Source organism: Amborella trichopoda, chromosome 4, assembly GCF_054954075.1.
Source record: "Amborella trichopoda isolate Santa Cruz 75 chromosome 4, AtrichopodaSantaCruz75HAP2 v2.0, whole genome shotgun sequence".
Lineage (NCBI taxonomy): Eukaryota > Viridiplantae > Streptophyta > Magnoliopsida > Amborellales > Amborellaceae > Amborella > Amborella trichopoda.
This window is the reverse complement of record NC_142339.1, coordinates 24,513,834-24,531,934: the sequence shown is the minus strand read 5'-3', so window position 1 is coordinate 24,531,934 and position 18,101 is coordinate 24,513,834. Positions and strand designations below refer to the sequence as shown.

The 18,101-nt window shown below is 39.1% G+C and overlaps 1 protein-coding gene across 6 annotated transcripts in view; it reads right to left on the bottom strand.

Moving 5' to 3' along the window:
* Positions 1 to 17,805, bottom strand: part of LOC18425309 (Phosphoglycerate mutase family protein) — a 78,127-nt gene extending 60,322 nt beyond the window's left edge. For all 6 annotated transcript variants that reach the window (XM_011631009.3, XM_006829873.4, XM_020661972.2 and 3 more), the window contains exons 1-4: positions 17,524 to 17,805; positions 8,400 to 8,517; positions 7,040 to 7,090; positions 6,841 to 6,951 (exon numbers count right to left, since the gene is read on the bottom strand). In XM_011631009.3, coding sequence (XP_011629311.1) covers positions 6,841 to 6,951; positions 7,040 to 7,090; positions 8,400 to 8,517; positions 17,524 to 17,789 — 546 coding nt within the window. In that variant the 5' untranslated portion in view covers positions 17,790 to 17,805. The remainder of the gene's footprint in view (positions 1 to 6,840; positions 6,952 to 7,039; positions 7,091 to 8,399; positions 8,518 to 17,523) is intronic.
* Between the last annotated feature and the right edge of the window lie 296 nt (positions 17,806 to 18,101).

The following is an 18,101-nucleotide window of genomic DNA, read 5'->3' as shown; positions in this document are numbered from 1 at the left end:
TATCGGGAAGTGGTGTTCTATGGTAATTTTATTAATCACCCTGTTGTCCACACACATATGCCAGGAACCATCGTTCTTGAGCAACAACAATGCTGGCGCTGCACATTGGCACATACCCTCGCTAATAAATCCTTTCTGCAGCAACTTTGAAACTTGCCTCTGTAACTCCTAATGCTCCTTAGGGCTCATTCTATAGGTCACTTTATTTGGGAGACTCAAACCAACGATGAGGTCGATGTGATATTGGAAATCCCCTGGAAACTCATCCAGTATGGCATCATTGAACTTCCTCATCAATGATTAGATTACCCACTTTCCCATATGCAGTACAATGTGTATGAAATATTTTTTGAGCAACTAGTCAGTTTCCTCCACAATCCATGGCGTAATCATGTTATTCCTGAACACCAATGCCTTCCATGATCACTATAGGTCACTTTAGGGTCCCCTTCAACAAACAGTCATCGTAGATTGGATTACCTTCAAAAGAGTGCTTATTTTCCTCATCATAAAACTCTGCATAAAGGTTAACAAACTTCCGATTAAGCACTGTGATGAGACATGCCCGATGCACGAACACTTGTAGCACTTGATGCCCCTTTCTGGTTGCTTGAATCCCTAAACAACCACTTTTTGGTCTAGGGCGCCTTGCTGGTGGTTGTTCCAATAGTGTGAGCTGTCAAACCAGCACCCGTCACACTGCCTTCTCTTCCGAAAGCACCACCATGGTTTCTATCCTATTTTTCCTATCACTCGGACCCGCACACGACCTGTTTGAGGGTCGTTACTTCTAAGTTTCAACCCTCTTTGCAAGGTTATAAATCTCATCAAGGGTCCAATACTGCTGCAAAACTATGACATCTTGAATTAATTGGCACGGTCTATTCACATACCTGGAAATGGACTACTCCTCTGCTCGATCACATCGCTACGGGCAGTCAAAAGGTGAAACTCATATGTGTATTTATCCGCCGACCTAGATCCTTAACACAACACATGTATCTTTAAATATAAAGACTGTAAATAATTTTCAAGAAGTTATTTTTCCTTCATTGTTTGCCTCATCTTCTCCCATGACACAATTTTATGTTTTTCCCTTTTTTTCTCGCCTTGCTCTCAGCAGTTCCCACCATGCCGAAGTACTTTCCTTCAATTTAATGGCAATAATTTTGACTTTTTCATTCTTTGTTGCATCCTTATAATCAAAGACCATCTCTACTTTTTTTAATCAGTCTATAAAGTCATCTACCTAAGACTTTCCTTCAAAATCAAGAATATTTACTTTAGATCTATGGATTTCGAGACCTGCCTATTCCTCCGATCATATTTCCCTTCACTCGACTCATCTCGCGAAGCACAATCCTGAAGAGGGTTGTACTCAATATCATCTTGGACGGGAAAAACTAGGGGTGGCAACATGTCGGGGTCCGGCCGGACCCAGACCCGGACCCGACCTAATTGGACCTAAAAATAAAAAGAATATATATTTAAATATATTTAAATGTATGCCGAATGCATACATGTATTTTTCAAATATTATAATTAATATATATTAAATATTATTTGGGGGCAAATTCTTCCACTCTTTGGCTGGGTTTGAGTCACCCCTCAGTCTATCCCTGGCCTCTTCATCCTCTCTCAATCTCTCCCATGGCCCAAAGCTGGAACCATTTTATGGAAGGCCATGGTCTCCGCCACTTTATGGTCCATTTGGATCGAAAGAAACCATAGAATCTTTAGAGATGAAAGTATCTCAGCAGCCAGCCTTAAGGAGAAAGTGTTAGCCTTGGTCATTTTCTGGACCAAGAACCTCAAGCACTTTAGAGCTTTTTCGACCTCAGATTTCTGGCTTAATTGGCTCCAGTTGTGCCATCTAACCTCACTATGGAGACCCCCCCAACCAGGTTGGATCAAACTTAATTTCGATGAATGTTCCCTAGGAAATCCAGGACTTGTCGGGGTTGGAGGCCTATTCAAGGACCACTCCGGTCACACCTTCTGCTCCCTCTCCAAAAACATTGGTTTCAATGACAACACAACAGCAGAGGCTACTGCATTGCTTGAATGCATAAGGTTGTTTAGACCTGAGAGGGATAATCACATTGCCATTGAAGGTGACTCCAAATCCATCATTGCTTGGGCCTCGGGCTCAGCTGATCCTCCTTGGAGACTAGCTCATATCTTCGATGAATTCCACGACACTATCAGCTCAATTGAAGTTTTTTGGACTCATATATGTCGTGAAGCAAAGTCACTGGTTGATTCCCTCGCCAAAGATGAAGCAGCAACTCCCACTGAGATTGGAATCGAAAACCTTTTTTGTACACTGTTACATTCTCGATTTCTCAGATTGAGGATGCAAATTATCTCGCACAGAATTTTGTATCTAATTTTCTTTCATGTACACATCTGACCGACTGACCCTGTAATTATGGTCCTCTTTGTATACTCTTTCCTTACTCTTAATACAAGTTATATTCTCTCAAAAAAAGTTATTATTTATATAATAACACTATTTGGGTCGGGTCCCATGGACCCAAACCCGGACCCAAATAATGTTTGGATCTAATATTTGGACCCGGACCTGACCCGCCCCATATCCAGATCTGACTCATCGGGCCCCAGGTCCATTGCCAACCCTAAGCAAAACTTCATCTTGCCCACGATCGATGCCTGCAAGCCACCTTGTAAGTTCCTGAACTTGTCAACTTGGATCCTCTATCTACCGATCTCGCTCATCACGAGGTGGATCCATATGAATATCTCTACCTTGATTTCTTCTTGGTGCCATAAGTTCACCAAAATCACAAAACCTAGGAAGAGAACCGACAAACCCTAGTTGAAATCAGCAAGTACTAGACTGATTTGGCAAAATTAAGCCTAAAATCAGCAAATCCTAAACTCCGTTGTAGGTACCCAACTTTGTTATTAAAGAAAACCTTACCAATTGATGCAAGAAAAAAAAAAGCAGCAAAATAAATTCAATAAACCATCATAACAAGCCAAATTTCAGTGGACCTAGCTTTCCTTGCACAAAGAAGAGACCCGAAACCCTAGATAGGGCCTGGTTTTAGTGTTCACACCCATTTTTACCGTTCAAACCCTAAAAGTTTCAGCAACCAGCCCAGGCCCTTTTATTATTTATTAATAACGAAGACCAAAACTACCCACACCTAAGTTAAAACATTATAAAAATACCCTATAAATCGCTTCACTTAAAATAAAACATAAAAGGTCCCTAACTTCAAATAAAACACTGGAAATCAATAAAATGTAAAAACAGCAACAAACTAAAAATAAACTACCTCAAAAAATCTGCCTTCCCCTCCCAGATCTTATCGCGACCTTGGGATGTGGATCATCATAAAGGCGGTCGTCAACAGGTGGTTTGATTGGGTCAAAATGCAGAGAATTGTCTTGACCGATTGAAGGATTGTTCAGTGCATCAAGGTGCTACTAGTGATGATTGAGAAATATTCTTTAACTACATTATATAGTACTTTCTCATTTACTACAGCAGAAATTTCGGCTTGTTTTGTTAGCAAACAAGTTGCAACTTTAGGTTCTTTGAGGCTCCTCTAAAGCCTGGCCCTCGTAATTTCTTTTGTTGTTTGCACCAATCAGTTCGTGTCAATCTTACACTAGGGTGCATGAATCAATCTGTTAATCAAATAAGGCTGCACAGGATCCTTGGCATGGTCTCATTGCGGTCCTGAGTTGAGGTTTCTACATCAAGGTTTGGCCCAAAGGTTGAAACAAGGTTGGACTTAGACATGTGGGGTCTCTGGTGATTTTCCAAACAAAAGGTATGAATAGGGAAACTTAAAAGAGGAAGGTCAAAATTAATAATATTCAAAGAATTGAGGAGGGAATGTGGGGACCAGACAAGGAAAACAATGAGGCAAAATAATATTGAAAATAATGACATCTCCACAAGGTAAACGAGGAAAAATAACAAAAAGGAGAAAAACGGAGGGAGGAAAACCATGGAGGCATCAGGAAATGACGGACCTTGACAAAAGAGAAAAATTACTATTTTTGTTCCGGAACACTATAGATCTAAAGTTGATGCAAGTTAGAAGTGTATAGATAGTCGGAGATAAGATTCTTCACGTATAGTAATGATGTAAGGAATTTCTTGCTTTCAAAGATATTTTGGTGCCAAAACCTTGCAGCTGGAGGTTGAAATACTTCTGTTAGAATGGCAACTCTTTAAAGGGCAATTCTAGTCAATTAAAGGGGAATGAGAAATTCAGTCACGCTTTGGAACATGTCTTCATTTCAATTTCAGCTGTAGTAGATGTGTCCCACATAATCGTTTGAAATGTGTGCATGGCATAAACTATTGAAATTCACTTCAGCACCAATTTCAATTTGGTTAGGAATGAGAATTCCTTAAGAAAAGTGGCCACGACATGAAAAAATTCAAAAATATTATATTATTTAAAAATATTATAAGACACAGAAGCTGAAATTTAGGACAGGAAAAAATAAATATAAAGATTATAAACAATGAAAAAAATGGCGCATCCACATGTAATTCATTTTTTCACATGCTTCTCCCGTGTTATTTATATTGTTGCATTGTCGGACATTATAACGCATGTAGCCTCATAAGTCATCATGTTATTGGCTGAGGTCATTCTTCCAATAATTTGCTGCATATAAAGTTCACAAGTGCCACATTCAATCTGATTAGTGAAGTTATTCTCCAAGTAGGAGCCATTCGCTTGGGCCACTCAAATTTTTAAGGGCTTTCCGCAATCTGTTCATTGCCCTTCAATTACCAATACATGAAGGTTTTTCTAACATGATTTGAGAGCCAGCAATTGATATCACAAAATAGCAAAGTGCAAACTTATTGGTTTGACAAAGATAGGAAGCGGAATCTCAAGCAAAGACATTGTTTTTCTTGGCGGGTATGAATCCAAAATAATATTTCCCCCATACATGGGCTATTTTATAGCATTTCGACCAGCTTCTGCTCAAAGAATTATTTTTCCTTTTCTTTTCTTCTATGTTAGTCAGTACACCTTATTTAAAAGTTTCTTAAGAGTTGGATTTTAGAAAGGGCTTTCCTTTGAGGAATTTTCTTCCTAGGAAGTTTCACTTCCATTTCTTGAACTGCTCAACTTCAATTTCAAGCATCAAGTTCCATATGTTTTCGTGTTCCTGTTGAGAAGTGAACTGTCTAGCACAACCTATATTTGCATAAATCTCACCCATTGCTAGATCATAACAACTTATATTATTCCGCCTTCAACATAAATCCATTTTTCAAAAGATTTATGAGGTCTTTGGGCTGACATTTACGGTTTCCATAGTCTGTTGGTTCATGCAACCCTTCTAGGATTTATCTTTCCCATTTTTGTTCCGTAGCCTTCTATTTAGTAAATGTGGAGAACACTGGCACCAACCTTATCCTTCTCCCATTTTTATTTCATGCTATATAAAGTAATCATTTGGACAATGTTTTCTAATGGTTCTGATTAGATAAATCTCCAATGCAGTCCAACAAGGCCTAGCTCTTTTATCTGCAAAAAAACTTTCATTCCAAATTACGAGGGCATATCAATGAGAATTTTAAGGACTATAGAAAAAGAATATTTCCTTCATGATCCCATCCTCTCCATGCTTCCTTCATAGAGAAAAATGGAGGAACAAGATTTATGTAGCAAACCCCAAATAATTGAGGTAAGGCTTAGATGATGATGACCACATCTTCTCCATATAACCATCTACCCAGGTTATGAGAGAAATTAAATTTCTAGCATTCCCCAGTCACAGATATGATAAGTACACAGTGATGGATAACAACAGGTTTTGATGCCCAAAAAAAGAAATTTATCAAATTTGGATAATAAAAATGGTAGAAAACTAACAATGAAACTGATGCAGTCCAGAATATTGCTCTCAAGTATCTAGATAAGACAGACAAGCTTAAAGTTTACAAGAGCAATCACAGAAGGGAAAAAAAAGTCATCGAAACTGTCCTTTTATGTCTTTTATTTATTTATTGAGTTATTTTATTTACTCAGGGGGCATAAGAAGTATTTCAACAGTCTCTTATTTACTTATATTCACTTAAAGTCTTTTATAATGAGTGACTATGATTAGATTCAATGGATGGCCAAGATTAGGTTTTGTTTAAGGTTTTCTTATATAAGGGATGTACTCAAGCATAATGAAACATCTTGTTATGGACTTTATTCAAAACCCTAGAGCAGTTAGTGCTCCTTCTTCTATCTCTGATTTTTGCAATCTTTCTTTAATTTTGGATCTCCCTAGCTTCTTCTTTGCCAAACCCTAGCTCCAAGCTACTAGGTTTGCGTCAGAAACTTTCTATAGGTATGATGCTCAGAATAATTGAAAAGGCTAATTTTGCGGTCACAAATATTAGGTGAACCGCGAACCACGAGATTACTTAGAGACAAAGAAAATGAATACTTAAGACATGGCATTGCAACGCCTTCATGAAGTCAACGAGATATACATACAATTTATTTATCTTCATTAATTCAGCAAGGAGTTTGCGCGGCCATTGTATTATTATGTTAAATAAGTTTGTGTGATACAAGGACTGAAATTTAAGGAACTCTCAAGAGCTTGCTATATACAGGTGACCTCAATACGATACTCAAAAGGTAACACACGCAAAGCTCTCCATGTGGAGGAAATAAAGCATTCAAAAAGTAAATGAAGGATTCAACAAGCATGTTTACATGAAGCCTTGGATCCAAAAAGTAAATCAAGCACTTACCTCCCATGTTACTCCGAAATTCCTTAAATAAGTGACATAAGAAGTACAAACTGTGGAAAGTATAATCATATTCATAATACCTCTGCTAATTTGCATTTTTCTGCAATTATCTTTGCAGTGTCGAACGCTCGCTTCAAGTCAGATGAGTATACAGCTGCAATTTCAGATTCCTTTGATAGGCGTTCAGCAACCTTGAAGATATCCAATCAAATTTCATCATAAAAATGAAAAACAATTGAATTATTACACTAGCCATAATGTTTATGATTTGCTACTTACTGCAATTGCTTGTTGTAGTCCAACCTCATTAAGCTCTACATCCAAATGACCCTTATAAACAAATTGCTTAAAAGTCAGGGAGGGCATCGAACATAGCCGTGTAACAGAACTTTCTATGAAAGGGGATCATAGTCCAGAACATGCTTTGATGATGTATTTATAAGCATGCAAAGTTGCAAACATCATTTTCTAACATTTCCATTGATATTTAATCCAAGAACACAAACATAATGACAACAGCTAATGAAGTTCTGTAGTAAATTACTCTACATCCAAGAAAAGACATTATTCAACTTTAAGACTAGCATTCAATCTTCATCAAGCAGGACGCTTAGAGGTCATGTAGACCAGCATCAATTATAGCCTGGACCATCTTGAAAGAAGGGCAATGTGATCAAGCACAGTTTGTATAGTTTCAAATTTTGCATTCTTTCTATTGCAATACCGGCTAGATCACTTACATATGTCCAAAAATACAACTTTAATTTATAGAAATAAACTTAATGCAATCTAAGATCTTCTCTTACAAGCCATTACAATTCTTTGCAATAAAAACAAAAATACAATGCATGAAGAATCAAGAAACAGGGAGCCATAAGAATTACCAAATACCCATGCCTCAGGTTATCCCCAAGAACTTCATAGACCCCACACAGGGTCACCTCCACTGCTGGAGCACGGGGTCTAAGTTTTTCTTGAATCTCAGCAAGTGGGAAGCAATGTGAAACCCTCTACTCAGTCTCAGAGAGCATGTACACAAAACTGGGGTTTTTCTTCTTTTCACATTGTATGTCAAACCCTTGATTTTTAATTGCAAATAAGAATTAGGATTTCTTAAGTTCTAAGTAGGTCTTTTATTATAAATAGAACTTCGTGTAAAGGATTTAGAAGTAGAGTTGACTATTATTTAGAATTGACTATCTAAGGAATTTGAGAAGAATTCATGAGAGCCACTAAAGCTTATGTTGCTATTTTCCAAATTTATTTTAAGTCGATATATTAGGTATTGATTACTATCCTAATCAGATTCCCCATAAATCAGATATTTAACTCTAGCAGTTCAACAAACTTCAAATAAAGTTACATACAAGCAGAACATCAAGCCCAATCAAGCTCATGTTGCTAGTTTCCAAATTTATTTTCAGTCAATACATTAGGTATTGATTACTATCCTAATCAGATTCCCCATTGATTACTATCCTACTCAGATCCCCCATAAATCAGATATTTAACTCTAGCAGCAACACACTTCAAATAAAATTCATCGTTGATGCATACAAACAGAACATCAGGCCCAATCCCAATCACACAAGAATTTATACAACACTTTCTGTTTTGTCCATCAAGAATAAATGGCCACCTGAATTCTTCCAGATGCATTCCATGTCGTCTCTCCATGGCGCACTACAACAATCTCTGTTACATCAGGTGGTAGTGTTCCTATTTCAGAACTAGAATTGGTATTTGTGCATAAGCATCTGCACCATTAGACAAAAATACTATCATTAGGTATTGAAGATTCCAATATCTTAAAAGAATTATGCATACCAGACAATCTTGGTGCTTGATACTCTTATAATTACAAACATGATCAACAAACAGAAAATTATGGCTCCCCTACATGTTATCAGTTCATTAGCAACAACCAGTGCTTTCGCTAGGGCAAACCACGTTTGATGGTGGGAAGATGCAAAAAGCAGCATGGAAAATAAGTGCACAATAATCAAGATATCAAAATCAAAAAATAGGATTTTGAGATTCAAAGGAATCCTTGATCTAAGAAGGAAACAAATATGCAAGGCTTACATAGGATCCCCTCCAAGGGTGTCTGGCGAGGTAACACTTGTGCAGGAATAGTTATTAAACAAAATTTCAAAAGTATCTGGGTGACAATGAAATGAAATCCAAATTGTGACGAGATTCATCCCATCCTTGTCCTTGGATTTGAAACAAATGTATAGCACAAAGAACGGATACAACGTTCAAAAAGTCAAAGGTGGCCCTCTAGGCAACTAGTGGCCTTGACCGCCCAGGCGGCCACATCTAGACACTTAGGCAGCCCTAAGGGCAGGGCTTGGGGTGGGGGGCATACGGTGTTTCGTGTATTTATTCTGTGAATGTATGTGTCTGTATGTGTGCATGCGCACATATGCGTGTGCGTAAGGCCTCGCATGAAATTCTTAAAGATCATTCTCTTTTTTTTTTTCCTTTTGGATGAGATAGAGAGAAAGAGAGAAAGACAGAGAGAGAGAGAGAGAGAGAGAGAGATTACACATAACTGAATTTTTGTCTAGGTGGATTTGATTTATTTATTTATTTATTTTATTAAAGGGGTGTCACTACGTGGGCACCCAGACCTAGGCGGTTTGTCTGTGAGGCCATTTAGGCAGCCAGGTAGCCGACTTTTTCATCACTGAACGGACATGTAACATAAAATACTTAGTCATTACTCCTAGGATCTCATTCTCTAAAATCACTTTGGGCTGAAGTTTTTATTTGAGAAGCATTAACTTGTATTAACAGATAATAATAAGTATACAAAAATAACCCTTTAATGGGGCCGTATATCACCAAGATGGTGAGTTAGATACAAAAAATCCTATACATCCTCGTAGTGATATTATGATCGAGGAAACCACTGTGTACAAAAAAGCCAATGGGATCCACTCCCAGAAGGCAATGCCGCTCCCTCTTATGCGAGGGTATCAGCCAAAGAATTAGCTTCTCGCCAAATGTGGGTCCACAATACGCAAACATGGCTCATAATGTCAAATATCTCACCAAAAAAGTGGGCCAGCCTCCAAGGGCAGAGCAAGAAACCCATGATATCAATTACCTAATCAATCGATTATCGACATGGCTACACCTGATTTGAAAAACAAGTTTCAATTTTAAAAAATTATATCAAAGGAATCCCTATCAGCCCCACTTACGGCTTTTTACGGAGCATATTTCGTTTTTCTCCCTTCCATTGAAAGAGAGAGTCATTAAGCAAACTAAGTTAAATGCATGTTTCTTGGACATGCAATACATGATACATGGCCATCACAAATCGAGATAGAATATCCTCCCTTTTTTATTTTATTTTTTTTGCCTCTGAACATGTTTTGTTCTCATTCAATTATTTAACTAATCTCACTACAAAGCCCTCGAGAGAAACTCCAATGACTCACTTTGATCTTCGATTTTTCTTTCTTATATAATTTTATCATACTTGTTTTTTTTTGGATAAATCATATGGCTCAATCTTTCAATTGGACTTTACAATCCTCGGTAGTAAAAGTACATATGAAACAGACAGCCCAACAACCAGTTACTTTCAAAATTCTATAGACAATCTAATTGGATAGTGTAAAATTGTTACTTTCTTCCTTCCACATAGCTCATCAAGCTTCTATTGCATATTGTGTAGCACCTCATCCTGTTCTTGCTCATTCGTTCTTTGTTTTTCTCTCTAAAAATTGTTCTTTGCTCATTCCCTTGCTTTCCTTTTTCAATCAGTTCACTAGTCAATAGGTTCCCTTGCATTTTTTTAATTGGTTGAATACTCTTTGAATAGTCCAATTTTGGAACCATTTTGTTGCAAGCATTTTTCATGAACCTCTTTACAAAAGTGACAGTGTACCTCTGTGTACATGTGACAGCCCTATTGAATAAGTGACAACTATTTCTTTTGAACATTGACGGGCTGTTTTGCACGACCCTTTTGAATAAGTGACAACTATTTCTTTGGAACGTTGGCGTTGCACCACATTTATATGTGGCGGACTACATTTGTAAATTGTGACGGACCAATTTTTCTCCCAAAAAAAGGGTTCCTTGTCCCTATTGTTTAATAGGTAGTTCATGTTGTTTCCAGTCCAACCAAAGCCTGATCCGGATGCATAAGGTAATTTTGTGATAGTTTTTTACCTGTTGCAATGGAGCAATTAGAATCTTTTGCTAGCATTGGCTCAACAATAGTGAGACACACACTAGAGCAATTGCAATCATTGCTCTCACAATCTCGTTCGTCCAAAGGGACTACATCTACTTTTTCAAGTAAAACTGCTTCAGCTTCTTGGTTAATAGACTCTGGCGCTTCTCATCATATGAGTCTATTCTTGTTGATTGCAAACCTGTTTTGAAACCATTTGTATTGCTAATGGTACCACTATGAAAGTTTTTAAGGTGGGCTCAATTATTACATCCCCTAATCCTTCTGGCAAATTGAATGTTTCTAGTGTTTATCATGTGCCCTCCATTGCTCTGAACTTGCTTTCTGTTGGTCAGATTACCCGTTCCAATTGTAATGTTGTTTTCACTCCCTCTGGATGTCATGTGTACGATCAGCAGTCACCACAGTCAGGGAAACTAATTGGGACTGGGCATAAAGATGGTGGCCTCTACTTTCTGGATCATCTTCATTTGGAAACTCCTTCTGAAACTTCTGCCAGAGCTGAAATACTTGACAAAAGATCTCTGTGGCATCAACGTTTGGGTCATATTTCTACTTCTTGATTAGAATTTTTGCTTTCTCGGAGTTTTTTTTTTTTTTGATAAAGTTAACTTTGTATATCTGTGAGAGAGAGTACAAGTGAAAAGGGGAAGAGAGGACCTCGAGTACCCCCGAGGCGGGTACCTTGGTCTAAAAATAGGTTTGTAGACCCTATACAAAAAATTGGCCCTGTCCTGCCTAACTACAAAAGTTAGAGAGTAGGAAAAATAGGGGCTTATAAGAGACGCACAAGTACAGTAAAAATAAAAGGTAATTATAGTCTAGGGAAGCCTCTATGGTCCAGAGCAAAAAAGGAGATGGACCGGTCAGGGTCTTCAACACTTGCCTGTGCCCCTTCTTTAGTAAGAAGATCAGCGAGCTCGTTTGACGTCCGCCAAGTATGCCACCATAAGACGTGCATATCCCTGCATATATAGTTGATTTCATCAAAAATCGTGGAGAGGTACCAAGGAGAAGGGGAGGTGCCTGCTGCCCAAGAGATGATGTTTTGGGCGTCTCTTTCCACCACCAAATGTTGACCCCAAGAGGAGTTGAATCTTTTGAGACCCAGCAAGAGAGCCATTGCTTCGGCAAACTGGGAATCTCCATGTCCCACGTTTTCCGAGTAGGTGAGAAGAATATTGCAGATGTGATCACGGAAAACCCCTCCTACCCCTAATGGCCCTGAGTTTCCCAGTGAACAACCATCAAAGTTGAGTTTGATGGCATTGACTGGAGGGGCCAACCAGTTGTGAGGTCTTTGCTTCTTGTGAGGTTGAAGGTTCAAAATATTCTCCCACTGGCTGAGAAACGTGTTAGGAGGAATCCCTACAAAGTCCTTGTGAATAAAGGCCCAAAAAATTACCAAGGATGTAACTTTCTGGAACAACGCAAGGACATCTCTTTTGTGGCCTTGGAAAATCCTCTCATTCCTCTCTATCCAAATTACCCAAATGGTTGCAGCGATAGCTGCCTTCCACAAAGTTCTGGCAGCCTTAGGCCAATGGTGGCCGGAGTAGGAAGAGATGAGAGCCTTGACTGAGGATGGGAGAACCCATTGAAAGTTAAACAGCTGAAGGACACAGATCCAGAGTTCAAAAGCCAGGATGCAATGTAGGAAAAGGTGAGGGTTAGTCTCTTCCTCGTGTAGGCACCAAGTGCATCTATTTGGAAGTGAAAGTCCTCTTCGCTGAAGGTGGTCGACGGTGAGAGCCCGTTGGCAGCAAGCTATCCAATTGAAGGTTTAGACTTTTGGAGGAGCAATGGTTGACCAGACTTTGGATTGGACAGCAGTGGGGGGTATGTAGAGGGTTGGATAAGTTTGTTGTAGAAAGATGCTACTGAGAAGTTCCCTGAGGGAGAGAGAGTCCAAACCAGTGAATCAATTCCAGAGGGAGATTAGAAGATGGGGTATAAGGTTGCGGACAAAGAGATGAACAGTGTAGCCTCTTCCTCGGTTAGGTTCCCTCTAAAGGAGCGGTTCCAAGACCTTCTGCCACCTAAAAGGACCATCTCTTCAGTAATGGTTGATTCTTTGTTGACAGAGAGATGAAAGAGAGAGGGGAAAAGATCCCTAAGAGGGGTATGTCCTATCCAAAGGTCGGACAAAAAAGGTACTCTCGAGCCTTCTTTGGGGTGGAAACAGATGGAATGGTTGAAAAGAGCAAGAGAAGAAGCAAGGGACTTCCAGGCACCAGAGGTCCTTCTGCGAGAAGTCCTGTCAGGCACCCACTTGTGAGTGGGGATTCTGTATTTGTAGCGAATGACCTGTGCCCAGAGGGAGATAGGTTGAGTTACCAATCTCCACCACCATTTACCTAGCAGAGCCAGGTTATGTTTCCTAAGATCCTTGATACCGAGCCCTCCTTGGGATTTGGGTAGTCGGACAGTATCCCAAGAGATTAGCTGGTGTCTGGTTTTTTCCCCTTGGCCAGACCAGAGGAAGTTTCTCATAAGCTGGTCCAGCCTTTTAGCTACCGAGGCTAGCATGTGGAAAATGGACATTAGGTAGATCGGGGCATTGGCCAAAGTGGCTTTGACGAGCGTGGATCGGCCTGCCAGGGAAAGAAACCTCCCTTTCCAGCCGGTCAGACGCCTATCCACCCTGTCAATAATTTGAGCCCATTGTCTTTTTTTGGGCTTCCCCAAGCCCAAAGGAATGCCCAAGTAGGTGGTGGGAAGGTCCTCTACTTTGCAATCCCAAGAAGGAATAAGGGCTCTGATTTCTTGACTCGTGAGACCCACCCCCATCATCTTAGATTTGTCCATAATTAACTTTGAATCCTGTGCCAGTCTCGAAGCAAATGAGAAACAGCCTCAGGTTATCGATCTCCTGTGGGGAGGCGTCAAGGAAGACAAGTGTATCATCTACATATTGCAGATGAGACACCGAGGGACCTCGTGTGCTACAATGGAAGGCTGAAAGGAGGCCGTCCTGGTAGAGGCGAGAGATGGACCTACTGAAGACCTCTGCGACTACAACAAAGAGAAAGGGGGACAGAGGGTCCCCTTGGCGAAGGCCCCTCGAGGAAGGAAAGAAACCTTTCGGGCTCCCATTTATGAGGATGGAGAAATGGGGCTTGGTGATGCAGCCTTGCATCCATTTTCTCCAGCGGTTACCAAATCCCATCCTGGCCAACGTTCGTCTAAAAGAGACCAATCGACATGATCATAAGCCTTTTCCCAATCGATTTTAGCATTGGCTTCTTGGATAAGTGCCTTGAATATTATTTATTCTATTTCTTCAAAAAGTCTCTCTACCGTTAAAGATTGCAAGTCGCGCAAACTTTAAAAAATGCATGAATTACCATTCATTCGCAGCAATTCAATTTTTGCTTCTATGTTTAATCTAGTGCATACTGATTTCTAAGGACCAGCTCCTTTTGCATCAAAGAGGGGGTCACGGTATTATGTCATTTTTATTGATGATCACACCAAATATACTTGGGTTTTCTTTGTGAATAACCGCATTGAAATATATGACATCTTTGTCTGGTTTTATTTATACAGTGAAACTCAATTTCTACCAAAAAAATGTCTTACGATCAGATTCTGGAGGGAAGTATATTAGTGGGATGTTTCAAAATTTTATTTCTGACAAAATAATTCAACACTAAAAATCTTGTCCTTATACTCCTGAAAAAAATGGTATGGTTGAACGCAAAAATCTCCACATTTTAGAAACGGCATGAGCCACTCTCAGCAACCTCAGTTGCAAAGGCATCTGGGCAGAAGTTGTTCGCACAGCCGTTTTTATTTGATTAATATTATACCTTATATTGTCTTGTCTGGATGTTCCCCTTTTGAATGATTGTTTACTCAACCCCTAGACTATTCAATTCTTCGTATTTTTTATTACACATGCTTTGTCCTGTTGCCAGTATCTGAACAAGACAAACTGTCTACCAAATAATTAAATGTTGTTTCCTAGGTTATCCTAACCACTAAAAGGGTTATTGATGTTATGACCCTATGACTAGGAAACTTCTAATGTCCCGACATGTAGTATTTTCTGAACATATTCCTTTTCATTCCTATCCACCTGCTGACTCTTCTTACACTTCTTTGCTTGCTCCTTTCTCTGATGATATTTCTATTGTGTCTGCAACCTCGCACATGCCTCCTATGGATGATCCAATCGTAGAGCACTCAACTATTGCTGATGCACCACTTCAGGCACCTGCACCTACTGCTCCTGTACAGACACCTGTTGTGGTGCTCGTGTCCCTGTTTTACCTATACGTTTTGGTTTTGCATGCACCTTTTGTTGATTATGAAACCTTTTTAACTAAGTACCGAGCATTTCTTGCCTTTGTTCATTCTTACTTTGAGTTGCAGACTTATGAAGAAACTGTCAAACAGGCTGAGTGGCAACATTCCATGGCAAAAGAGTTGACTGCCCTCGACAAAATGCATGCTTGGGATCTTGTTCCTCTTCCCAAAGATAAAATAAACATCGGGTGCCGGTGGGTGTACAAAATCAAAACTAAAGTTGATGGCAGTATCGAGAGCTATAAGGCACAACTTGCGGTTAAAGGTTATAATCAACAATTTGGGATTGATTTTGCTGAAACCTTTGCTCCTGTTGCCCACATGACTATAGTTTGCACCTTGATTTATGTAGTTGTTATTCACCAATGGCCTCTATATCAGCTTGATGTAAACAATGCATTTCTTAATGGCGAACTTGCAGAAGAAGTATCTATGCAGGTACCTCCTGGGGTTTCTGATTCTGCCAATAGAGTTTGTCGACTACGACACGCACTCTATGGGTTCAAACAAGATCCTTCTGCTTGGTTTGAAAATTTCAGTTCTACAGTTGTCTATACAAGGGTTTTCAACAAAGCCATCATGACCTGGCTAAGTTTGTCTCAATCACACTCAGAGGTCATGCAATTCTCCTACTCTATGTTGCTGATATGATCATTTCTGGTGATGATGAGGCTACTATACGTCTAATCAAGTATAAACTTAGTCAGCTTTTCAAGATAAAGATTTGGGATTCTTAAAATATTTTTTTGGGCCTAGAAGTTGCTTATTCTCCTCATGGGTATTTGCTCTCACAATTCAAGTATGCCACATATGTTATTTCTCAAGCTCATCTAACGGATGAAACAAAGCACATTGCCACACCTACTGACCTTAATGTCAAACTTCGCTCTATAGATGGTGAACCTCTTTCTGATCCTACACTTTATAGGCACTTTTTTTGGAAGTTTGATTTATTTGATTATCTCTCGGTCAGTCATTGCTTATGTTGTTCATCTTGTCAGTTAATTCATGACTGCCCCTCGTTTTGCTCACGTGGCAGTTGTTTTACGTATCATTTGTTAGATTCGAGACAATTTTGATCATGCTCAATTGCTTTCTTCTTCCACTCTTGAGCTTCGTGCCTACATTGACTCTGATTTTGCAGGGGATACTACTGATCAGAACTCTACTATGATTTTGCAGGCAATACTACTGATCAAAACTCTACTATAGGTTTTTGTAATTTTTTTTTGTGACTCCTTTCTTTTTTGGAAGAGCAAAAAGCAGAAACATATTTTCAGTCAACAGTTGAAGCTAAGTATCAAGCAATGGCCCAAACAATGGCTGAGATTGTCAGGCTTTGTTGGTTAGTAATTGACTTAAGTGTGGAGTTTTCTTAAATATATTGTGATAACAAAAGTACAATTTATATTCCAAAGACCCCAGAGTTCCATGAGCGCACCAAGCATATTGAAGTAGATTGTTATTTTGTTCGACAGGAAAATCTAGCGGGGACAATCTCTCTTCCATATATATCTCATCTTCTACACAACTTACTGACTTCTTTATGAAATCCCTAATGCTCCTCATTTCTCAAGCCTTGCTTCCAAACTCTCAATGGTTCGCTTCCAACCATCACGACTTTGAGGGGGAGTATGAAATTGTGTATATTTACTTTATTCTTTTTACTAGATAGGATGATCTTTCCATGATCATTCAGGACGTATTCTTTCCTTTTCTGTGTATCACACAGGTTGTACAATGTAACCAGTATACATATATGGGATTCCTCCCACAGGTTTAATACAGAAAAAAGAGAGATTTTCTCACAGATAAAACCCAATAACTTAGTTTTCAATAGGGAGATCTATCTCAATAATATCAAAAGAAAGGCTAGGAATGGCAGCTTAGAAGATAAGCTTACAAGCAAAATGGAATCTGGGTTTCCTACATCAGAATCCAGAGATCAGAAGACACAGTACACCTTTTCATGCCAAATCTAGATTGTCAAAATTCATAGCATTTATTCTTAACATTCAGTATTAAGAAAAACATGAACAAATAGACGACAGTGGCATATATCAACTTCAACTCATTAACCTAAGACACTAATTACCTCTTATTTCCCTTTCTTCTGTAATGGATACAAGGAACACAATTTAACCATGAAAATTGAAAACCCCTAGTCGCCAAAACAGTAAGATGTTAAGCCCAAATGCAGAGAGAGAAGAAGAAAGGAACACGGATGTGTACTTACGTGGAAGAAGCAGAGGTTTGGTTGATCGAATCGGTCATTATTCTGCCTCTGCTTCCTGGAGTGAGGAGGGGGAGGAATTCTCGACAGCTGCTGCTTTTTCTTCTTCCAATTCCTAACCTGGGAAATGAGATGAGGAGACCGGGATTATTGGATTTAGGGGCAAGGAAATCGTTATTAATGACAGTAACATTGGACTTGGAAGGAGAAGAGGTTATATTGAATAACAATAATGGATGGGATTTGAAAGAAGTCGAGAGACCGATCATTCCCCCTTCCTCTTCCAAGAGAAACGGAAACCAAGGAAATGGTTTTATCCTCGGGAACGCATCTGTAAGACCATTTTATTTGGGTGTGGTTTGCATAAGGTTGCACCTTAAACTATGCAATTGAGGGCGCTCCTCTAAATTTTATAATTTTGATTTCAAAAATTTTATTATAAATGTAATTTTGATATCAAAAATTATTAAGGTGGCTTGATAATCTATTTTTTCTAATTATAAAATTTTAAATTCTAAAAATAGTTCAAATCAAGTGGATATATAACCACATGAAAATCTTGAAAAGAACAAACCAAATAA